Consider the following 23,427-nt stretch of genomic DNA (forward strand, 5'->3'; position numbering starts at 1 on the left):
GTGATATCTGGAAGCATAAAGAACCCAACTTAGAATTGTCTGTGGCCTGATTCGATATACTTACTTTAAGAAAGAAGTAAGAATTAGCCTACAATCTTTCTTTAAATGGTGGAGAGTCCCAGGCATTTAAATCCCAGTGGCACCTGCCCCTTATCTTAAAACATGTAGTTATCCTGACTGGGCTTTCATTAAATCAGCAAAGATACACAGGAAAGAATGTCGGACACCAACTAGGGAGAAACAGAATGACAAACAGAACAATATTGTCATCCCTTATATAGCAGCTTTGTCGGAGAAACTGAGGAGGTGTTTTGTTTTGTTTTGTTTTTCCCGAGCACGTCATCCCGGTGCACTTCAAACCCAGCCAATGTTCAAATTTTTGTACAGAGAAGACAGATGGTCTGAAAGAGCAGTGAAAGAGGCCCACAACACAGGGGGTGGCTTACAACACCAACTGTCGGCTACCTACAGGGAAGTTTTGAGATCTCTTCTCAGGTGGCTCAACTCCCACTATCGTCTTGTGCCAGGTGACCCTGGACCATCACGCTAAGAAGACCATCTTATATGTGATACCCTGCAAATGGTTTTACCCAATATTGATGACAATTATTCCAAGTATACTGCCGCAGTGGTGAATTTGATTTTTTCCCCTCCCACTCTACTGTACTAACCTTTGTATGAAGTAAAAAAAAAAAGGTTTGTTTAAAGTTGATTTTTATTGTTAAAAAGCTCAAAGCAAGTACCTGAAATATGTCTATCTATATAGACATATTTCAGGTATAATTACTCACTATTTATCAATCCAAACAAAAATCACAGGTCGATTGCAAAACAGTTCTGTAGACAGTACCTTGTGAAGTGCTGCATCCCATTCAAGTCTCATTCTGAGACTGAAGCATTCCACAAGTCATAAAGCCATTTGGCTTGTCTTGACTTCTTGTAGCTGGTTTTATAATAGTCACAAACATTAGCAGAGCTTAACTACATACAGAAGATAAATACAGAAGGATACACGACCACAGAAGTCTGTCACACATGATATTATACATCACTTTAGTGAGACTATTAAGTAAAACAGCCAATCAAAACAAAATATCACAGCTATAGAAAGGTTATGTCATTTTCATGTAATAATGTGCCCCAGTCTTCACTTCTAGTGAAGCTTACCTGTTGAATGATCAGAGTATCTGAGTCTGTGTTGGCTTTGGCTTTGGGAAACATTTAGCATTTTTAAAGACACTTAAACATTTTCAGTTAAAATCACCCTAAATGCAGCCATGTCCTTAGGATTTATGAATCTATGAAGAAAACGAAACACTTCTATTGAAATACCATCAACATTTGTCATGATTTCGACTTGGCTTTGAAACCTTTTCTAAGCATCTGTGAAACATATGCTCGGAATTCAGCAGTCTGCAGTATTAGTATTAGTTTTGTCAAACTGAATCAAATATCTTCCCCAAGTAATAGAGGCTGGAGGAAAAGGCCAGCTGTTCCTAGGATGCACACGAGCACAAAAACCCATAGGAAGATCCTGTCGATAACCATGGCAACATATTTCCAGTCATCTTGAACCTATGAGAGGATCAAGACAAAAACATGTTCAATGTTACAGCAATATTGTAATTCTTTATTTGAAAGCTTTATGACATTAAATGGTTTTAGCCTTGCTTTTTTGAGTACTCACCTCCTTTGCTTCATTCTGTAGTCTCATATTTTCTGCTATGTATTTGACACTCTCAATAGCTTCCCTGACCTCAGGAGAAAGACACAGAAGAGGCATTATTCCTCCATCCAAAGACTCTGAGCTGGAGCATTGACTCCCCACTCCAACACCCACAGCACTGCCTCCACTCAATGGTCCTAGGCTGCTCAGTCCTCCACTCCCTCCTCCAGAATCTGCAGGCAACTTGCCAGTTCTCTTCTGCCAGCAGCAGTTGCAGCGGCCCTCACAGCACAAGAACCCAGAGCTAGGACATTTGATCGAGTCTCCACCCAAGTTATTGAGATTGGAAAGCTCTGTGTTATTAAAAAGTCTTTGCCGGTTTGTTAAACTTGACACCAAGCTGTTGGCAAGGGCCTGAGGTTTGTGCTGCTTTTGTAGAGTACCTAATGAATGAATGGCGCAGGATTTCGAATGCATCGTCTGAACACTGCCAGCCACAGTCACCTTCTCAGGATCTCTCTCTGGCCTGGTCATGAACATCACCCTGGGCAGCAGTTCAAGAAACACACGCTTTACCCAGCAGGGCATTGTATGTGTCTTCGGGGTGCGGTAGTGGACGTTCAACACAAAAACAGTAATGACAATAGAGAGAGTGACAAAAATCATGGTGAAGAGGAGGTACTCGCCAATCAAGGGTATCACTAGTGAGGTGGAAGGGATGGTCTCTGTGATGACGAGGAGGAAGACGGTCAAAGACAGCAGGACAGAGATGCACAGTGTTACTTTCTCACCACAGTCAGAGGGCAAGTAGAAGACGAGCACTGTGAGGAAGGAGATGAGGAGGCATGGGATGATCATATTGATTGTATAGAAAAGAGGGAGACGACGGATGTACAAAGAGTATGTGATATCAGTGTAGATCTCCTCGCAGCAGTTGTACTTAATATCATGTTTGTAACCAGGCGCATCAATGATCATCCACTCGCCTGTCTCCCAGAAGTCCTTGAGGTTAATAGTTGAGCCAATCAGCACCAAGTCGATCTTGGCTTTGTCATAGGTCCATGAACCAAATTTCATTGTGCAGTTTTGGTAATCAAATGGGAAATATGTGACATCAATCTTGCAGGAGCTCTTGAAGATAGCTGGAGGGATCCAGGTGACATCGCCATTGTAGCGAAGCAGGGCCTTTGTTTTGTCATCAACCTGGAAATCTCCAACTGCGCTGTAGAAAAAGACAAAAGAAGAGTGAGAATGGAACATTGAAAGGAAGGACAGTAAAAGACAACTGAGCCACTGAATACTAACCAGATAGATATAAGCAACTATTGAGTTATGAAAATATCAATTAAAAAGATGCCCTGGGGTTTCAGTAAATGCACCATGTGATGTTATGTATAGCTTCCCTAAGAATCTTCAAAAGAAGAAATGACCCATGCTGAATGAACAATGTAGATCGATAACATTTTGTTACTGTACAGACATCCTTTGCAGCAATAAACAATCAATGAAGACTCTGTGCCAGGTTTTTGTTATTATGCTCACTTGTTGTACAGCACAATGTCTGGCTTCCAAATCCTGTTGGACGGCACTCGGATAAACTCGACGCCTCCGAAATCTTTTGGGTTCCATTTAAGTTTATAGTCATTCCAGATCTGAGAAACAAAGCAGAAAAATTTCTTTTACATAAAAAAAAGTCTGAGAATTAACAGGTATGAGTTTCAGAGTCAATTTGATGCATGTGTAAAGGGGTTTTAAATCAGTTTTCTGGAGATCTGCTTGGTTAGATTAAAGCTTGAAACAGAATGTGACAGTTCAATAATTACCTTCCACCCTGTTCATTCAAAAATGTTTTTAAACATATTTAATCGCTAGAACATATTAGTTACAAAAACATCGGTATGTTAAAGAAACAACTAATACAAAGCAACAGTTGGCGGTATATCAAAAGAACTAGTCTATAGTTGTGTCACAGTAGGATTTTGGCATGAATGGAAATGTCAGTAAGCCAGCATGTATCATAATAAGTATTATAGCCTATCTTTGTGATAAACTATAGTGAAAAACCACAGTGTTAGCCATGGAGGTGCGTGCTGAAAAGTTAAAAAAAGTTAATATAATGAGTCCGAAAATGCTTCCTCCTGGTAATTATCTCTTGTCCGTTTTTATATGCATTTGCTTGTAAAATGCTCCACATAAAATAAAGAAATAATGTCACTATCTCCAAAGGTAGCACATAAACACAAGGATATATAGTACACGTGTGACTTGAATCACACTTTATAGTGTGTTTTATGGATCTTTTGAACACTGCTCATCAGGACGACCAGTGATCCTCATGAGGCTCATGAAGCCAGTACATCAAAGCAACCCCAGAGAGCTGTAAAAAATTTGACTTAATTACAAAACAGCATGTATCCAGAGTGTATTGCAAGATGGGATGGAGAGCAGGAGAAATGTGTCTCGCCCCTGATGAGTATTTCCCAGAGATATGCTAAAAACAACAGATGAGATTAACATAAGAGAAGCAATGCTCCAGCCCTGAACTCCTAAGAACAATTAAAGCTCAACATTTAGTAGAAGACTGGCTCTGTCACAGATGTGTGCTTGCTCAGTACATGTAAAATTGGAACAGGAGACCCGCCCTACCTCATCTGACTCATTACTAGTTCATTGCACTATGCAGCATTGCAAAAAAAGAAAAATAGCGGATAATCACTGAACTTTCTCTTCCAGATTCACTTTAACTGTACGAACCCATAATGGATGAATATTCCATATTCAGATATTCTAGATTTCTTAACTACTGTCATTGCATTAAAATGCAAATTGGTTATGAAATGTAAGTGCATTCAGTTTATTTGATTTTCTTTGAAAGAAAATATGATCACACGGATCAATGTGTTTAAAAAGCTTCTTCCTATGAATAATTCAACCTGTCAGTCTAGCTCCAAAGAATCACGCATGACAGAAGGTTGGATCTAGACTTGGTGTCCTTGCTCAAGGTCTGTTTGCACAGTCTTGAACAATAAACTTACATGTCTCAGCCACAAATTGGTCTCCATGATCTGATTGACTTCATCCTGAGAAGAGGGTAGAAGATAATAGATAATGAGGACACTGAAGCAAAGAAAACTAAGTACATGTTATTAATAAAGTTAAAACAGTAATAATAACTGTCACAGGCAATCATCCAATTCACTGCTGAGATTTTTGTCTGTGCTTCTGTAGCATCAGCGCAAAAGGTTTCAGAGATCTGCACCTGAGTCCTGCATGCCTGGAGCATAATACACATGACAGCTGGGGCTTGTAGGTCGCAGCCTTTAACTTTTTTTTTTTTTACTAGCAATTCAGTGATACAGCTGGAGCAGAGGGACTAAAGATGGGAGACAAAACAACTGAGGGTCAGATTTCTGTGTGACTTAGACCGTGAATGAACCAATCTCATGACTGAGCGCAAACATTAACCATTCATGTGACCATCTTGTATCCAGAATAGCTCTTAGATTCAATGGTTGACAGAAGGCTTTAGTTTAACCTCTTCTGAATATCTTTGGGAGAACAGTTATTTCATGTCACTTGGATAGATAAGACACACACTCTGTGGTTCATAATTAAATCACTCAAAATCCTAAAAGACGCAAAATAATTTTTTGTAGTCAAAATCAGATGATTAAATTAATATTTGCAGATTTTGTTTTAACAAGGATGCAGAACTGAATGTTGGCTGTAGATCATATACTACATCTACTATCTTTAGCAGAACAGCCTCTGAGACCAAAATGCACATTGCCATTACCAAGTGATCATGTGGTTTGATCCCTGATTGTGAGATAATGTTAGTTTGCCCAGCCCATAAGGTATTGATGCTCTAAATTAGCTCATATAGCCATGTTGGAGTTGTTGAAGGTGAACCAAATGCTTCTGAGTTTGGAGCACCAGGTGTGCAGAGGGAATAACAGTCATCCATCAGCACTCTAGCTTGGCTTGCTACTTTAAATGAGTTAAGGATCATGTAACAAAATATCTCTCTCTCCATATCATCATTGTCTGATCAGACAGATCTTTAATATTTATTTAGATCCTTTGAAAAAATAAAAACACCTTGTTTGCACAGAGGCAAAAGAAGATGCATAAGGTGTCACCTGATGGTTACTAGTTTATACACAGTGAAATACTGTTACCTGTTTTTGACCGGCATTTTCTTTCTGTTAGACCATTATAGCACCAAAGTATTGTTTGACATAAAGGGTTAAAAGAGAGCAATGGTGCAATAAGGGTAACAATAAAAGAAAAAAGAGGCAAACACTAAAAAAACATATTCCTTAAAAAAGCAAATAAATAGTACATTCTGTATTTCCAAACAATTTATTGTGTGAATGAAGCTGTATTGCTTGCCAAACAGTCCTTTGCTATGCTTATTAACACCACCTGCGCTCAACCTGTCTGCGTCAAGTGACACAGTCGTCTGTCTGGAACGGCAGTCTGCAGTCAACAAACTCTAGCAGAGAAATCTAGGAGTGCCCATCTGAAGTGGCAGTGACTGAGTGATAGGGGGTGCCTGAGAGGTACTCAGACAGCTGACATTTCCCACCTTGTCTTGGCCAGAAAAACAGCCCAATTGTCCGCCCTTTCATCTAGGTCCCAGGAGCTACTGTGTAACATGAGAGGGTATCTCAAGCTTATGATACGGTGTCTAAATTACCACCTTCCCCTAAATTTTGTTTCAGTAAAAGTCTGCAAAGCAGCACACAAACTATATCTTTGAGATGTAAAAACACAAGTTTTAAGCCTTGTATACACACAGATCTTCTACAATTTCTACTCTTTATAGGCAAGAGTAATCTAAGGTCATGTTTATTAAGCAGAGTGATATTTGTTTTATAGAGGTGAAATAGCTGCCCCATAAATCACAAACACTCCGGGCATCAGCTCCGACACTGAGGAAAAACATTTTCTTGCTACTTACCACTTTGACCAGCTGTGACATGGACACCTCAAACTGCACAATGACTGGATCAGATACATTTTCCACCGGCCGTATATACTGGTTGTAGTTGGAAAATATCCCAGAGAAGAGCTTATGCTCTGCATCTGAACATGTGCCTCCTGGACAGGAGCACAATGTCAGCCATGGAAATCTCACTGCATATTTAAATGATTATACAGTTTAACTGTGATCTATTTTTTTTCTGCTTTACCATTTACCACCCAAAGTAGAACTCTAAATTTGACAGTTTCACAACCTTTTTTGTCATTTTTTAATTTCAAGTTCTTTTCTTTCTAACTTGAGTGATTTGGCATCATTCTTAACACAGTATGTCTCTTACAGAGAACAGCAACTACATCAACATATTACTGTTATCCTGATTGTATAAGATTAAGGATTTGAACACATGCATGATTCCTTGATGCACTGCATTAAATTTTACATAACCCAATAGACGTAGCCTTCAAAAATAATTAGATCTATTGCTTTTTTTTTTTTTTTTTTTACATTTCCCTAAAGCAACAAGTAGATTTCATGCTACCAGCTTCTTACTCACCTGACAGAAGACACAGAAAGAAAGCACAGGGACCAGATAAGAAGTGAAACCTGGTTTTCATCCTGTTCAAATTGACAAATGCCAGATAATTCCAGGGTCAGCTGCAGCAACGATCCACGGAGCACACAGGAGGAAAGTGGAGGAATAAGAGCTCGTCCGCATCACCCGACAGAACGAGCGAGCAGAGGGAGCGAGCGAGTGAGGGAGGCAGAGCCACACTGAGGCATACAACCAGTCACAGTCAGGAGCCATGCACTGCAAAAATAATAATACAAAATATGCAGAATATGGCGACTTAATCGGGTAAACGGGGGTAAAATGTTGAGTGGTGCAAATCTTTCACCTCCAGTCACACCATTGGATGGTCAGCTTCCCAAGACTTAACAGCCATTGTCCTTCATATCTGACACACAGTCACATCACCCCAAACAGCTATATAACAGATAAAACTGAAATGATCTCTCTGGAAATATGTGTATTTATTTATTCCATGAGTGGACTGCAGTGTATTAAATCCTCTTGGGAGACACAAGCATTAAAATAAATACTCTGCTAAATATATTTGCATATGTATCCTGGGAATGATTGTTGAAAACAAAACTCCTTTTGGTCTGAACCAGAAGAAATATTTTTTATGGATATGTGCCGTGGAATTGCAACATCCTGCTTCAATAATAAATGGAAGTTAACAGGCGCATGAAAAAAACAGTTAACCATTTGGAAAAACTGTAAACTAAGATTAAAATAAAGCCAGTCGATCCATAAACACAGATGTTTATTGCTATCTCTTGATTTACATGCATGGCTCACAAAATACCCAAAGTCTGCAGAACCTTTAATGAGCACACTCAGCACTGTTTAGTGAGCTGTAAGCATTGTGTCGTTTCATTTGTGTGTTAGTGTAGGTTGCGTTTGTCTGCTTTGTTTTATTCCATTTATGTGTGTGCTTACAATTGCCCATCTGTAAAAAATGAGCACTTATCAAAGATTTGGTGCTTTTAGTGTCAATGCACAAATGAGCCTTCATATTACTGCAGCATGAAACAAACAAATTCTAGAGTATCTCTTTTTTTCTTTTCTTTTTTTGTTTTGTTTTGTTTATTTAGACCCTTGATATATATATAAATTTAGGAGAAATAGTTACTAACAGTTACATGTCAGTGATATGGAATGGCTATGGAAAGTACTCAACCTTAAAACACCTTAAAATAAAGACCAGCTCTAAAAGTTTTGTTGTGTCAGTATTTTTTGCGTTGTCTTGCTTTTTTTTTTGCACTGAGAGTGAACAACTGTTTTATCTATATGATAAACCATCCTAACTGGCTCACCCTAAATGAACACATTGGCTCTGATCTTTATCACCAGCAGTACAGATTAAATAAGCACATTGGCAAAACCCTGACATCTTTAAGACTTTATAGGCAATTTCATGCATTTAATCAAACTAAAAGAGCACACAGCTCTTCATTGTATTTCAGTGACACAGTAACACAGATGACAGGTCACACTACATCTGAGAGCAGTCATACAGTATATTTATCACATTATGTATATTACTGCAACAGTTCAGCATACTTCAGTGCAGTGAAAGCTACACCCATCCTTTGAAGAAACAGCAGCCTCAGTGAATGATGCTGCATTTTAACATATGCAAATGTAACTATTCCTTAACATATTGGGTGATTTACTGTTTTAGGGCATATTGTTTTAAATACTATATGATAATAAGTGGCTTTTATTTATTTTGTACCATACCTTACATGTTTACAAGTACTTTATCAAACCCTCTGGGTACGATTTGGCACAGACGACATTGTATCAGTGATTCTGTTACCTGCCAGCACAGTGCTAAGCAAAAACTAAAAAGACATCAAAACTTTTACAAGCCTCTATACCCTCATACATAATATTGTCCTAATAGCACAGTTTCTTATGAAAACCCTGAAGTAGCTCAGTCTTTCTGTATGAGGATCAAATGCGAGGAATGTCCGAACTGGGCACATGGTTGGCAACAATCTGACTCTGGAAAAGAGGCTGGAGAAACAGGCCCAGGGTTCCCACCACACACACTATCACAAAGATCCACAGAAACAGACGATCCACTACCATGGCCACATACTTCCAGTCCTCTATAACCTGCAAAAACACAGAAATCAATAAAATAATTTCAGTTAGTCAATGTACATGGTTCTTCATGCTGATATTTTTTTCAAAGTATAATATTGCAGAGCAGTAAGATTAATTAATACTGTTAGAACGTGTTGAAATATAGAAACCAAATGAAGACAATAAATAAAAAAGCAAATGCTTGTTAGTTTTAATGGGAACACATAATATTCTATAAAACATTTCTTCATGCATTTCATGGAACAAGGCAAAACCCTTAAAGGATCGGTCTCCATAGTGCTGCATTCTGTACATTGGAATATCTATTGACCCTTTCACCTCATCATCAGTGCTGTCTGTAGTGGTTCTTGAAACGAGCTATTTCTCATTCCTGGTTTCCTCCCTATTGATCTGTTATTGATTTGCTGGTATCTATTGATTTGAAGGGAGAAAGTGAATGATAAAATCAAAATCTGCCTTCAGTTTGGTGAGTTACAGCCACTACTTAGGGTTAGTAGTTTTCCCTCCTACACCTCAAGCGCCCTGGAGTGTGAGGAAAATGTTATAATTTGAGTACAAATGGCTGTGACCCAGTTTATTGTGACCAGGCTACGTGCTGGCATCTGACACCTGATATATTATATATAACAACAACAACTAAAATAGTTCCATATTCTGTTTACCTCACCTAATGAATGAAGTGGAGGTAGACTGCAATTAACTTCATAATAAATGTGGTTGAACTAACGTTATTTCCCTTGGCAAAACTGGTGATAGCAATAATGGCACTGTAGACAGATTAATGGTGATGCTATTCCCACAACAGAGGCCCATCAGGACCATCATATTATTCCAATAAAGAGAATAACAAATGCATGAGTCTTTCTATCACATGAAATCTAAGCATCCACTTCACATACACAGATTAGTATAAACTAAACTTATAAAGTTATATTTATCTGCATGTAAATTCTGTGTCATTTGTTTCAAAAGTAACACGCATATGTGGACTGTCAGAAATGTCACCTTTATATCACTCTTTTTGTTAGCATTATAAACCCATTCTGTGAACAGATCAATATAGGTTAGCTTAGTTAGTCAGCAATTGGATTTGTGAGGTCTACGCCTGCATTATGATTTATGGTGCATGTTTTTTCACCTTTTTACTCTCTTGATTAAGAATGTTTTGAAAAAAGGACAATATAAAGCTCTTCTAGATGCCGACAACAAAGACGCTCAGCTGGTTATTAAATGCTGAAATATTAGCAGACTCGAAACAAAAACTCAACTCAGTTAAAAACATCACATTCCGTTGAGCACCCACATCTGTCAAGTTTCTCCACAGGTTGCCTTGTCACTGTGTTGCACTGTTGTTGCTCGTGACATCTTTACAGCACACAGCTTATAACCGATTGTCTCTTTTATGATATTAACATATGCAACCAGAGTAAACTTAAAAACTGCACCTTATTAGTAAATTTCTTTGCAGGTAGATATTTAAACTTTAGGGCCCAAGTTGTTTACTTCTGCTGCCACACATGGTAAGCTAAGCTAATTGCCTTCTGGGTCCAGCCCAAATGTTAAACTCTGGGGATTTTAAAGAAAAATCTAATAAGATCCCAAATGCACAAGTTTAGAGCAAAAACTATGCTTACAGTCTGGACCCAAAATAATTGGTCTCTGTCGCTGGCTAAGTTATGAGTCCATGACAAAGTATTTTCTGTATTTTTTTTAATAATTCATCAGGTTAAGTTTATAAAGTTTGCATTCTAATGGGGGAGGCCTTTGAGTAACAGTTGGATTGCCAATACATACAGTAACTGACAGCAGACGTCTGCTAGGCTTCACCTGAGTTAAGCTGAGACATTGAACTTGATCTTTTGTGTTAGAGCCTTGTTGATCCTTTTTAATTACACTATCATGACTCTTAATTGTACAAGGAAAATATCTTTTTATATAAATGGTAAGACAGCTGTAGAACTGGCAAGTACTAAGCATGCTTATGCTTAATATTTTAAGGCTCACAGGGGACTGCACAATACACACTCAAAACCCAAACGAGTTATACTGTATACGTACTGCTATAGTAACAAATATTAAAATAGCTACAGTCACTATATAGAATATGAAATAATAGCCAGGTGAAATATGTGCTACAAAAAGTATACATACACTCTGATCATCATCATCTCCCATCATGTGTTCAGCCACAAAGCACACCCCATTCACTGCCTCCTGGATATCAGCAGCCCAGTCTGAGTTGTCCCTGTGTTGGAAGTCCTGGGTGGATGTGAAACTAGTGGGAAGGAAATCAGTAGAGCGCTGGTCTCCCTTCCTATAGGAGTGACTGTATCCTGCTGGAGGAGTTATATTTTTGTGTCCTGGTGTAGAGAAGGCAGAGTCTGAAGACAGCAGCGCAGAAGCTGACATGGTGATATCTGCCTTGGATGCAACTGGATATCCCAAGCCCAAAATGGTTCTTTTAGCTCTTAAGCATCGATGCTGACGCAATCTTTGGCGTGCAGATTTGTTATGAGGGCGCCTCATGAAGAGTAAAGCAGGCAATTTCTCAAGAAATATCAGCTTGACCCAAGAAGGCATGGTATGGGTGCTAGGAGAGCGGTGGTGCACGTTGAGCACGCACACACTGGTGATGATGGAGAAGGTCACCAGGACCATGGTGAACATCAGGTACTTGCCAATCAGGGGAACATCTAATGATGTTGGAGGAACAATCTTTGAGATTAAAAGCAGGAACACGGTGAGGGCCAGAAGTACAGAAATGCACAGGGTCATCTTCTCGCCACAGTCTGAAGGCAAGTAGAAGACTAGAATGGCCAAAGAGGTGATCAAAACACATGGAATGATGAGGTTTATGGTGTAAAAAAGAGGCTTCCTCTTAATGATAAAGTCATATGTCAGATCCACATAAGTGGGATCCAGAGGGTTGACAGTCCGTCTCCCTGGCAGAGCTAAGATATCCCACTCTCCACTGGGAGTAAAATCATCCATACTAGCCATCTCAGACTTTAAGATCAGGTCAATCTCTGTATGGTCATATGTCCAAGATCTGAACTTGAGAGTGCAGTTCTGCTGGTCAAAGGGAAAATGTTTGACTTCGATTTTACAGGCGCTTTTATAGATAGCCGGAGGAAGCCATTCGATGCTGCCGTTGAAAAGGACGATGACATTAGTGAACACCGTTACCTCATAGGTTCCGTCAGCACTATGAGAAAGAGAGGAAATAGAAATAAAACAGCATATAAATTGGCCTTTAAAGCTATCATTATCAAAATTATAGAAATTTACGGTAAAGCTATTTTTAATAATGTGTAATAGTGGCATTAATTATTTTTAATAAGAAGATAATTGTTAAAGATTCAGTTAATCACTAAAGCTGTCAGGGTCCTGGGTCTCCTGACCCAGCGTTTTAGTTCTTTGTGATTTTTGTATTATTGTACTTGGTGTGAGTTTCTAGTTTCGATCCCTTGCCCTTCATGTTTCTCTATGTCCCCTCTGTTCTGTGTAAGTCTGTGTCTGCATGTTTGATTTCCCCTCTGTGTCTCTCGGTTCTTAGAGTCCTCTGCCTTATGGTTTATGTCTCTGTGTTTCTTAGTTGCTGTCTCCACTGTGTCAAGTTCGCGTCTCTGTGTGATCCTTCCTGTTTTACTTTGAAGGTCCGTGTCTTATGTGAATGTGTCCTGCTTTGCTTGTCTCGTCAGTTCTAATTTCCCCCAGCTGTGCTCTCCTTCTGTGTCTCATTCTCCTCGTTACTTCCCAGTGTATTTAGTCCCTGTGTTTCTCTGAGTCAGTGTTGCGTCGTACCCTCAACAAGCTGTGTGTGTTTTGCCTCTGTGTTGCCAGTGTTTTGTTTCCAGTTCAGTGTTTTGTGCTTCAGTGTTTTAGTCCACCAGCATTTTTGTTTGTCTTTTGGTGAGTTTAGTAGTAAGAGGTTTTCCAGCATTAAAGCTGCGCTTTAAGTTGAACTTCTGTGTCTGAGTCCTGCATTTTGGATCCACCACTCCTGCTTGCCCGCCTGCCACACAGCCAACCATGACAGAACGACGCAACCATCAAATGGATCCTGCGGACTCACGGTCTCAGTATCTCGCGCAGTTGTGGAATTACTGCCGGGAGGTAATCCACGCTGAGGACACCCCCAAGAGACTCCTTCAGGTGGTCTTTTTTGACAACTTTTTGTCTTCCACCCTCTGCACAGCTGGTTTTTTTGGACATTAACGGATTAAAACAATTAATAACAGCTCTGAGAGCCAGGATTTGCTTCGAACTGTTTGGCATGGGCGGTCCAGGCAAGGTAGAGTCAGCTACCCTCCTGGAAGCCCTCGCTGCCTGGTATTCTCAGCATCAGCATCTGTTCCCATCAAGCTCTATCACTAAATCATTCCATCCTCCCTTAAGAGAGGGACTGCATCCTCGTTGCCTTCACCCCAGTACACCAGTGTCACCTGTGTCTCCAGCAGCTCAGCTCCCAGTGTCGCCGGCTCAGCAGCCACTCTCAGCCCAGTTAGCTCCCCCGCAGCCACTCTCAGCCCAGTTAGCTCCCCCGCAGCCACTCTCAGCCCAGTTAGCTCCCCCGCAGCCACTCTCAGCCCAGTTAGCTCCCCCGCAGCCACTCTCAGCCCAGTTAGCTCCCCCGCAGCCACTCTCAGCCCCCCCGCAGCCACTCTCAGCCCCCCCGCAGCCACTCTCAGCCCCCCCGCAGCCACCCTCAGCTCAGTCTCCAGTAGCTCCAGTGCCGCCCGTAGCGCAGGCCCCAGTAGCTCCAGTGCCGCCCGTAGCGCAGGCCCCAGTAGCTCCAGTGCCGCCCGTAGCGCAGGCCCCAGTAGCTCCAGTGCCGCCCGTAGCGCAGGCCCCAGTAGCTCCAGTGCCGCCCGTAGCGCAGGCCCCAGTAGCTCCAGTGCCGCCCGTAGCGCAGGCCCCAGTAGCTCTGGCTCCAGCATTACCGGTTCCACTCGTTCACTCCATGCAGGGAGAAAGCCTAAGTCCTACTCAAGGTGCTTTTCATGGTTCAGCCGCCATTGGCACTGTTTGCCGCTCCAGGGCTTCCCCAGAGGCTAGGTCCCAGTCCTCAGCTGATGCTGGACCCCTGGAGTTTAAGCAGCCACCTGGGAAGTGCCCCGTGTCAGTGCTGTCTGAGCAGGGCCAGTGCTCAGCACAGCACCCATTTCCTTCATGTCTGCCAGTGGACTCCATGCCTGCTGGCTTTGTGATGGCTTCTGCTGGAGGGTCCAAGGGGCCCGTCCAGCCTTCGTCTCGTGTCTCCGCTGGAGGGTCCGACGGACCGCTCCGGCCTTTGTTTCCTGTTTCCGCTGGGGGGCCCGAGGAGCCCGTCCAGCAGCCCTCCTCGTCAGCTGGTGGTTCCGGAGAACCACACCAGCCTCATGCCTCGTCGGCTGGAGGGTCCGAGGGGCCCGTTCAGCCTCCTGTCTCCGCTGGAGGGTCCGAGGGGCCCGTTCAGCCTCACGCCGCGTCAGCTGGAGGGCCCGAGGAGCCTGTCCAGCCGCCACCTGCGGCCGCCTCGTCGTCGCCTGGTCCAGCTTCATCCGAGTCTTCGTCGTCGCCTGGTCCGGCTTCATCCGAGTCTTCGTCGTCGCCTGGTCCGGCTTCAGCCTGTGCTTCGCCTGGTCCGGCTCCATCAGAGCCTTCGGCCTCGCCAGGCCCGGCTCCATCAGAGCCTTCGGCCTCGCCAGGCCCAGCCTCATCAGAGCCTTCGGCCTCGCCAGGCCCAGCCTCCGTGTCTTCATCCACGCCTGGTCCAGCTTCTGCCTGTGCTTCGCCTGGTCCTGCCCCGCCTGGTCCTGCCCCGCCTGGTCCTGCCCCGCCTGGTCCTGCCCCGCCTGGTCCTGTGCCCACTGGGCCTCAGCCAGTACGCTTGACACTGGGGCGCCGCTGCCTTCCGCGCGGCCGGCCCCCCTGCACTGCTCCGTCTCCTTCGTCGCCGCCGCTGCCTTCCGCGCGGTCGGCCCCCTGCACTGCTCCGTCGTCTCCTTCGTCGCCGCCGTTGGCTTCCGCACGGCTGGCCCCCTGACCTGTTTGGACTCCTGTGCTGTCGGCCCCCTGGCCAGCCCCCTGCATTGTTCTTTTTTTCTGGGCTCGTGTTTTGCTTTGGGGCTTTCTTGTGCTTTGGTGTTTTTGTTTCGTGCCCTCCTTCCTGGGCCCCCGCCGCCCGCCCTGGTCGGGTTGTTTTCTGTTTTGGGAGGTTTTTGGGGTTTTTTTTTTTTTCGCTTTCTTGTGTTGGGCTGTTGGGAGCCAGCCCTTGGGGGGAGGGTACTGTCAGGGTCCTGGGTCTCCTGACCCAGCGTTTTAGTTCTTTGTGATTTTTGTATTATTGTACTTGGTGTGAGTTTCTAGTTTCGATCCCTTGCCCTTCATGTTTCTCTATGTCCCCTCTGTTCTGTGTAAGTCTGTGTCTGCATGTTTGATTTCCCCTCTGTGTCTCTCGGTTCTTAGAGTCCTCTGCCTTATGGTTTGTCTCTGTGTTTCTTAGTTGCTGTCTCCACTGTGTCAAGTTCGCGTCTCTGTGTGATCCTTCCTGTTTTACTTTGAAGGTCCGTGTCTTATGTGAATGTGTCCTGCTTTGCTTGTCTCGTCAGTTCTAATTTCCCCCAGCTGTGCTCTCCTTCTGTGTCTCATTCTCCTCGTTACTTCCCAGTGTATTTAGTCCCTGTGTTTCTCTGAGTCAGTGTTGCGTCGTACCCTCAACAAGCTGTGTGTGTTTTGCCTCTGTGTTGCCAGTGTTTTGTTTCCAGTTCAGTGTTTTGTGCTTCAGTGTTTTAGTCCACCAGCATCTTTGTTTGTCTTTTGGTGAGTTTAGTAGTAAGAGGTTTTCCAGCATTAAAGCTGCGCTTTGAGTTTAACTTCTGTGTCTGAGTCCTGCATTTTGGATCCACCACTCCTGCTTGCCCGCCTGCCACACAGCCAACCATGACAAAAGCAAATGCATAGACATTCATTAATGCAGACAGCTGGTAAATATATTGATAGAGGACAGAAACCAGGAGGGTGAAAACATGAAATATAACTTACTCTATGATATGACTGACTTTTCACTTTTTTTCATTTTATTTATTCATTTTACAATAACGCTGTTACAGTTCCATCCAAAATGTTTGATAAGGGCATCAGAGGATATTTACAAATATTTTACAAATTAATAATATCTTTTTTATTTAACACCAGCAATGTGCAGACAGAAACTCTCTTCAAAATACAAACTGAGAAGTCAGCCGAGCTTACTTGTTGTACAGGACAATATCCGGAAGCCACACATGTCTGGAGGGAATGCGCAGTTTGACAATACCTTCATACTGTGCAGGATCCCATGACAACCTGTAGTCCACCCAGTGCTGGAGAGACAGAGGGACCCAACCATTCAGTGCACTTTCCCAATAGCAGTTCATTTATAATTACATGCTACATTATCTGTAAATTATGTTTGGGGCACAATTACAGAAGCGGTTTGTTCCACATAGAGAGAGGAAGAATGGATACGGATACGATTCAAGTTCAAGATGAAGGACATTTAACACACATTCTCACTCAGTACAAAACAAAATGCTTCATCACACCTACCTGAGTGAGCCAAACATTTGTGGTCATGATCTGTTCCCTTTCATTCTGAAAATGAAATATTAGGGGGAAATTACCTATATTGGTAATACAAGTTTAAGACCCAGACACTGGCCCTAGAGAAGTAGGAACTCGTGTCTGACATTTACTCTTTTTATATTTTTGTTCTAGTTAATTAAAACATGAAGAGCTGAAGACCTATTGGGGTATATTAATGTTTAAACAAAAACTGGAAATTATATGCTTCTGCAATTTTATTTAAAAAATAAAAATAAGTCCTATACTGATTTGAGTCATGGTTGGACCTTCCTGTTTACTGTCATGTTTACTCTGGTTAAAAGTAACCTTTAAAAAAAGAACTGCACTGCACAAGAACACTCCTTTCATCTCAGATTGCTTGTTAACATGTTTTTGATTGCACTGTCATCAAACTGCCGTGACATACACTTCCAATAAAGTGACACCAAATGGTAATTACCCCAAGGGGTACAATACAAACTCATAAACAGAAGCTGTGAACGAGCCTTGCTACTTTAGTCTGCAGCTGGGAGGACCCTCCACTGTAATTCAGAGAAGAGCCTCTATCACTGTGGCCAAAACAGTTTTATGGCCCCTTTTAATCCAATGTGCTGAAGTTTCAATCTGGACATGACAGAGGCAGAGATCACGGCTGACCAGATCTATCCTCAGCTTCATCCATCCATTTAGAGCTATGGCTCTTCAGCAGAGCTTGCTCTTTAATTAACTACTTCCTCGAAGCTCTTTTTTTTTGTCTCTTGCTGTGTGCTTTCTATTACCCGCCATCTTTCACACTTAATTTCTCTTTATATCCTGTTGTGTCACCATCACAAAGTCTCTAACAAAAAAACATAGAAATATACATAGAAATGTAAATAAGTATACATACTTCTTAACAATGGGCAAGAGTACACACTTACCACACTGATGAGCTGAGCCAGAGACACTTGCAGCTTTACTGTGACTCTCTCGGTTCTGTTGACAGCTGGGCGAATGAGGGGATTGTAGCGATCTTTTCCCAGCAGCCAGTTCATGAGCCGCTCTTCGGAGTCAGCGCTGCAGCTACCTGGTGACATCACACTTTTCTTCAACATTTATGTACACACATCCACCTCACCTCTGTCCAGACAACTTAATCCCAATAAAATGGAGAGACTATAATCTCAAACAGAGATTGGAAAACAATCTTTAACAGCTTTAGATCAATAATAAAGAGGAATGAATGAGATCACATTTTTTAAATACATATATTTTATATAGATATATTACATTATAAATAATCTCCAATATACAGTGTAATACACAAATCAGTTAAAGACAAAATACCTTATTTAAATACAACAGAAAAAAATCAAGACCACATTAAACAAGGTAGTAGGAAATGGGCATTTTAGGTGAAAAGAGAGATTCATTTTTCTCTATTATTGTTGTACTTTCAGTGTACAGTATTTAGAAACAAAACTTTTTTTTTAAAAAAAAGTGTAAATCGAAAGATTTCTTTTAAAACTGTGTTAAAAGCTTGTATTATTAAGTTTGTTAGGTTTCTATAAAACCTCATACATGAAAGCTACACTATTTAATGGGAAGTTGAAGATTAGGGATGTGATTGGTTTTGTGTTTTTAGTAAAAATGCTTGAACTGATGGTGCCACAATACACAATCTACCACCCTGGCATGAACACACTTACTATATATACTGTTAGATACCTTCCAGCTTTAACACTAAATTTTGGTAAAAGAGAATACTCATCTAACCATACTCCTGTTTTGTTTTGTTGTTTTGTTTTTTTGTTGTTGTTTTTTTTTTGGGGGGGGGGGGGGGGGGGTTGGATTAACATGATTTAAGTACTTGCTTAATCTCTGAAATTCTAAGCGAGATAAATGAGGATTGCTTCAGTCACACTGCTTGTTTAGTTTTTAAGGAAGGTAGAATTACACATCTGTGGGTTTGCTTTAAGCAAACATGAAGCAAAAGCACAATTATTAACACCCAAATATGTAAACTAGGAAGGTTGTGTGTTACTGGAAATTACATAAAAATGTCACAAAGTCCCAAAAAGTCATTTCCCAAAAAGGTAATTACATTTTGTAGAAGGGCAGATATTTTCACAACATGTTAATAACTGTGCTTTTGTAACAGCTTTGCTTAAAGCAAACCACAAATCTGTATTTTAAGTAAAGGCAAGGCTGATTAAAACAGATGGTCAGTTCTCTTCTGAAGCAGAGCAGATACGTGTAATACTACCTCGTCTATTTCCTTTACTTGCAGCTGGTTATTGATGTCCCCACAAGGTTTGGAGTTGCTGACTTGACTTATGTGTGGCGAATGCTCTAGTAAAGCAAGACTTGTACTAATGTGCTCATTGAAGAAAACTTGTTACTTTTATCACTAACTACAAGGGCAAAATTCAAGGTTCAAATAGTAAATCTTTGCATTGATTTTTCATAAAATGTAGTCAGATATTCATAAAAGCCACAAAAATATATCTGCCTAAACTGATAGCTTTCAATGGCTGGTAATTCATCGAACACACTGACTAATCATTAACATTCAGGGCTAGAAAAAGTATTTGCACTTCTGTGCTGATTACTTCTTCTAAGGCTTATTGGGAGTTCGGTTTTTCACAGCACTTTAGAAGACGCATTATAGGGATACACAAAGCTGGAAAGGCTACAAAAGCTGTTCTAAAGACCTGAGCATTCAGTTATTGACAGTTAGATAAATGCTCTACAAATGGTATTCTCCTTAGGAGATCCTAAGGAGCAAAGATCACACCAAATGTGAAAAAACAGTAGCAGCAAAAAAATCAATAAAATCTCGAATGAAAGACTGCCACACTAGTCTTAAAATAATAAAAAAACAGTTTTAAAACTTTACACCTCTTAACAAGATGGCAGACACTTATCTGGAAATTTAACTGACACAACGTCGCCAATGAGAGCAATGAGACAAAGTTTAAATTTTCTTTGGAGGAAAAAATGTGCACCACATCATGGTGGAACACTTCATGATTTGGGATTTCTTTGTTATCCTGTTCCAGTTCAACATTTTTAGGTGAATGTCAGGGCAGCAGTTCATGACCTGAAACTCAGTGTGGGTAATGCAACAAGACAATGAGCCTAAAACAGAATGATGGGGAAAAAAATCCATATTTTGGAATTGTAAAATCAAAGCCCTGACCCGACCTTAATCCAACTGAGATGCTGAGGGCTGACCTAACAAGGGCTGTTAAAACATCCTAGAAACACAGCTGCACTAAACAGCACTGTAGTGACATATTGTCCAAAATTCCTCTCAAAAGTCTCATAAACAGGTATAGGAACATCTAATTAGGGTCATTTTTGTTAACCTAAATTGCAAATAAACAGATAGACCTGTAGAAAAGATTTAGGTATATGTCTCGTAAAAAATTACTAATAAATAAGCCTACTTTTACACTTTTCTTATGCAATATTATTCTAAGAATTAAGTATAAATTAATTGACTTTTGTCCTGAAAATTCAGAAAGTCTCTTGCTGTCGTTACATGATGTGTTTAATAAAGATACTGAGAGCACAAGGGTACATGGTTTATTAGTTTAGGCACTTTATGTGTAGCCAGTTCAGCAATCCTGATAATTTCAGACTTTTTCTTGCAGCTACATGTGATGATGGTGTGCGGTTTTAGAAACAGTATCCAGCTGTGTGTGTCATCATCAACTCACAGACTCCTGCAGCTTTGCGAGGTGTGGCGTAATATCAGTCTATCCCCAACAGGTCAGTAAATAATGCCATGACTGTGCCTTTATCAGACACTCACCAAGATCCTATTCACCACAGCAGGACTTCCATACCACCACTGAGCAGATGGTATGTCGTTCAAAGTTCTTGGAAGCCAGACTCAAACAAGTTCCCTCTTCCTCAGACCTAAAGACTGCTTGAGCCAGACCAACTGTAGGCAGCTGCTGTGAATAGCATCTAAAGTGTATATGTGCATGCAGGTTTAATATGGGAAATTAATAGTGTTGACGCTACACTGATTGAAAATGAGGTCAGGCATGTTAAACAAATTTGTAAGCTGTTTTGGAGTTGATAAAGGTCATTTGGTGCAGCACACCTTTAAAACCCATTATTTTACATTGTAATGGAGTTGGAACCTTGATCTAATCAGTTTAAAAACTACAGCAACAACAAAACGGAGAGCCAAAGATAGCTGCGGTTTATATACTATTAGATATGACATAATATACTAATATGATATAAATGGCAAAAAAAAAAAAGGGGGGGGGGCATTTTATTTCTTGGACACACTTGAAGAATTATCTCATAAATGCAATAATATGGCGCCAAATCCTGTAACATAAAGTGTGAACCAAAAATGTTCGCTAACTAATTGTTTCCTAAATTGTCTGATGTTATAAATGTTGTTTTGTTTTATTTTGTTTTGGGTTTTTTTTGTTTGTTTTTTTTAAAACATGGATGGTACTGGTTGTGACCCGAAACCAGATATTTTAAAACAGATAGATAGATAGATAGATAGATAGATAGATAGATAGATAGATAGATAGATAGATAGATAGATAGATAGATAGATAGATAGATAGATAGATTCATATCATATTTCAGCTACATTTAAAAAGCTTAGCTATCTATGTCTTCTACAGAAATATTGGTTTTTAAAAAAAATAATTAAAAGGTGAGTTGAAAATAGCCTAAACGAGCTTATGCATTGAAAATTCTACTTTTGGACAATAAAAGCATACATTCTTTTGTAGTTTCCTCAACATGGAGATACATTTGGCGGTGACGCATACACAGTACCAAATGTTATAAATATTTTAAATTGCTACTTAAATGAAAGGGGAAACACACTTACAGTGAATCAAAGGCAGAAGATAAGCGAGGATCGAGAGTGCGCGACTCATGTTTACGGTACCATCTGGTCCGTCGTCAGTGATGAAGACTCAAAGCTGCGCTGTTCCGTAGCAAAGCTTTCGGACATGCCGGATTCTACAAGCGTGAGATTTAGTCACTTTATCATCACAGCGCGGTGTCTCCTGTCACATAGTGAAGTTCTTTCGTAACAATCCAGCTTTGAAATCCACTGAAGCCCCCATTTGGGACCACATCGGCAACCAGGACTTTGCCCTCCGCCAAAAAGGAGCAACCTGCTCTAGTGCGCTGCTGCTCTCACTTGCAACTCATCCAGATCTGTCCTGTGCCGCTGCCTGTAACCGATCTGTGATCAGTTAGTTCAAGTTTACACCAGCTCTGGAGCGATTTCAGATAATAGGTAATTAGAGGGCAGTTATATTGAACCAGTAATGTCAGCATAACGACCCAAATGTATTTATTTAATCTCTGTTTCACCTGTGCCCTAATTAGGCTCCATGATAGTCAGTATCTCCGCGAACTACAGGAAAAACATTCTCAAAGAAACCTTTTTTTCATCTTTTAAAGATTAAAGCTTTTCCACAGACAGCAGCATGAGGGGGAAATAGGCTGATTTCAGCATTCACACCTATGTGACTAACAGCACTAATCAAGCACCAGTCTCAGTAATATTTTCTCAAGCATCCAAGTACAGATGTTGATATTTTGGACTTAATACTCTTCCAGACCCGCGACATAATTTGACAGTGTCGGTGTCTTGGGATCATTTGCTGACTTCGCGCTGCACTGGCGACTGTGCGGAAGAGCAGTAAATTATTCTCCGGTTCTGTATGTGAGATTTACCGAGGTGAGGTCCAGTCAGATCTGAAGCAATGCAATCTTAGCGTAGCAGATTTACAGTCACCGAGCTGCTTAAAGCCTCATTATAATGACCAGCAAAGGAACTGTATCAGGCATGAAGAACAGCCCCAAGGACCCTCCGAGGATTATAAATTTAAAGTCCAAAGACTTCTGGACTGGATCAGTGCAAGCAGATCAATAGGGCCTGATTAGGTTTTGACCCTCTCTTGTTTTTATCAGGCTGACGGGGAGAGGGCCATGGACTGAACAGTTTGTTCACTTGTTTTTAATAAATCATATGTTAGACCAGGTACACCAACTGTACATGCAGAAAATAAATGTTTTCTTAAATATCACACTTTTTACTCTGCACTGATACATTTCTGAAGTTTCACAATAGTGCTTTAGATTGCTATTTTTTCTGTGTTCATTTACCTCTGTATCATTACTGTTTCAATAGCCAGAGACTTGAAACAATGCACTCTTGATCTTTTGACTAAGTGTGAACTTAGAGATGAATTACTAAACTAGAGAGCATGTTAAACTTATAAATGACGGTCACTGTGATATAATAGCTACCATAGCAAGTTTCAAGTGTACAAGTGCAAGTTTGTCTTCATAGTTAACGAAATTAACAAATAACAACGGCTGCGAGATAGAAATTAAATATTTTATTTTTATATGACGAGGTTACGTTCATATTTAAATTAGCAGATATGTCTTTGTGGAAATACTTATAAAAATTTTCTGATGTAAAATGTACATATGTATATATGTATGTATATAACAGTT

General features: G+C 40.9%; 3 protein-coding genes across 4 annotated transcripts; 1 reads left to right on the forward strand and 2 right to left on the reverse strand.

The window, feature by feature from the left end:
- Nucleotides 1-786: 786 nt before the first annotated feature.
- On the reverse strand, nucleotides 787-7,285 carry chrna3 (cholinergic receptor, nicotinic, alpha 3). Of its 2 annotated transcripts, XM_085450911.1 has the most exons (6): nucleotides 7,210-7,285; nucleotides 6,633-6,772; nucleotides 4,702-4,746; nucleotides 3,209-3,318; nucleotides 1,688-2,888; nucleotides 787-1,575 (listed from the first exon to the last, which is right to left on the reverse strand). In XM_085450911.1, exons 1-6 carry the CDS (start codon nucleotides 7,268-7,270, stop codon nucleotides 1,447-1,449), a joined length of 1,686 nt encoding a protein of 561 aa, XP_085307037.1. In that variant the 5' UTR covers nucleotides 7,271-7,285; the 3' UTR covers nucleotides 787-1,446. The 2 variants fall into 2 exon arrangements, with proteins under 2 accessions (XP_085307037.1, XP_085307029.1); XM_085450903.1 differs by lacking the exon at nucleotides 7,210-7,285 and having other exon boundaries at nucleotides 6,633-6,782.
- Nucleotides 7,286-7,963: 678 nt separating this feature from the next.
- Nucleotides 7,964-22,095, reverse strand: chrnb4 (cholinergic receptor, nicotinic, beta 4 (neuronal)). The gene is made up of 6 exons (XM_085450922.1): nucleotides 21,779-22,095; nucleotides 17,844-17,989; nucleotides 16,909-16,953; nucleotides 16,573-16,682; nucleotides 11,488-12,541; nucleotides 7,964-9,345 (listed from the first exon to the last, which is right to left on the reverse strand). Exons 1-6 carry the CDS (start codon nucleotides 21,825-21,827, stop codon nucleotides 9,181-9,183), a joined length of 1,569 nt encoding a protein of 522 aa, XP_085307048.1. The 5' UTR covers nucleotides 21,828-22,095; the 3' UTR covers nucleotides 7,964-9,180.
- LOC146718370 (uncharacterized) lies at nucleotides 14,718-16,281 on the forward strand. Its single transcript, XM_085464363.1, has 3 exons — nucleotides 14,718-15,166; nucleotides 15,204-15,384; nucleotides 16,255-16,281. The coding sequence occupies exons 1-3, from the start codon at nucleotides 14,718-14,720 to the stop codon at nucleotides 16,279-16,281; spliced, it is 657 nt and encodes a 218-aa protein (XP_085320489.1).
- Nucleotides 22,096-23,427: the final 1,332 nt, after the last annotated feature.

The sequence above is a fragment of the Copadichromis virginalis genome, linkage group LG1 (assembly GCF_057382275.1).
Source record: "Copadichromis virginalis isolate Kocher_CV1m ecotype Utaka linkage group LG1, C_Virginalis_male_GT1.1, whole genome shotgun sequence".
NCBI lineage: Eukaryota > Metazoa > Chordata > Actinopteri > Cichliformes > Cichlidae > Copadichromis > Copadichromis virginalis.

Excerpts from the sequence above, each read along its gene's own strand:
- chrna3 (XM_085450911.1), bottom strand. The coding sequence starts at position 7,270 with ATGAAAACCAGGTTTCACTTCTTATCTGGTCCCTGTGCTTTCTTTCTG. Across the intron at positions 6,773-7,209 it reads CTTTCTGTGTCTTCTGTCAG|GAGGCACATGTTCAGATGCA; the intron begins GTGAGTAAGAAG and ends GCTCCTGTCCAG. Across the intron at positions 3,319-4,701 it reads CCAATTTGTGGCTGAGACAT|ATCTGGAATGACTATAAACT; the intron begins GTAAGTTTATTG and ends TTTGTTTCTCAG.
- LOC146718370 (XM_085464363.1), top strand. The coding sequence starts at position 14,718 with ATGCCTCGTCGGCTGGAGGGTCCGAGGGGCCCGTTCAGCCTCCTGTCT. Across the intron at positions 15,167-15,203 it reads GTCCTGCCCCGCCTGGTCCT|TACGCTTGACACTGGGGCGC; the intron begins GCCCCGCCTGGT and ends GGCCTCAGCCAG. Across the intron at positions 15,385-16,254 it reads CCTGTTTGGACTCCTGTGCT|CCAACCATGACAAAAGCAAA; the intron begins GTCGGCCCCCTG and ends CCTGCCACACAG.
- chrnb4 (XM_085450922.1), bottom strand. The coding sequence starts at position 21,827 with ATGAGTCGCGCACTCTCGATCCTCGCTTATCTTCTGCCTTTGATTCAC. Across the intron at positions 16,954-17,843 it reads TGGCTCAGCTCATCAGTGTG|AATGAAAGGGAACAGATCAT; the intron begins GTAAGTGTGTAC and ends TTTCATTTTCAG. Across the intron at positions 16,683-16,908 it reads CAAATGTTTGGCTCACTCAG|CACTGGGTGGACTACAGGTT; the intron begins GTAGGTGTGATG and ends CTGTCTCTCCAG.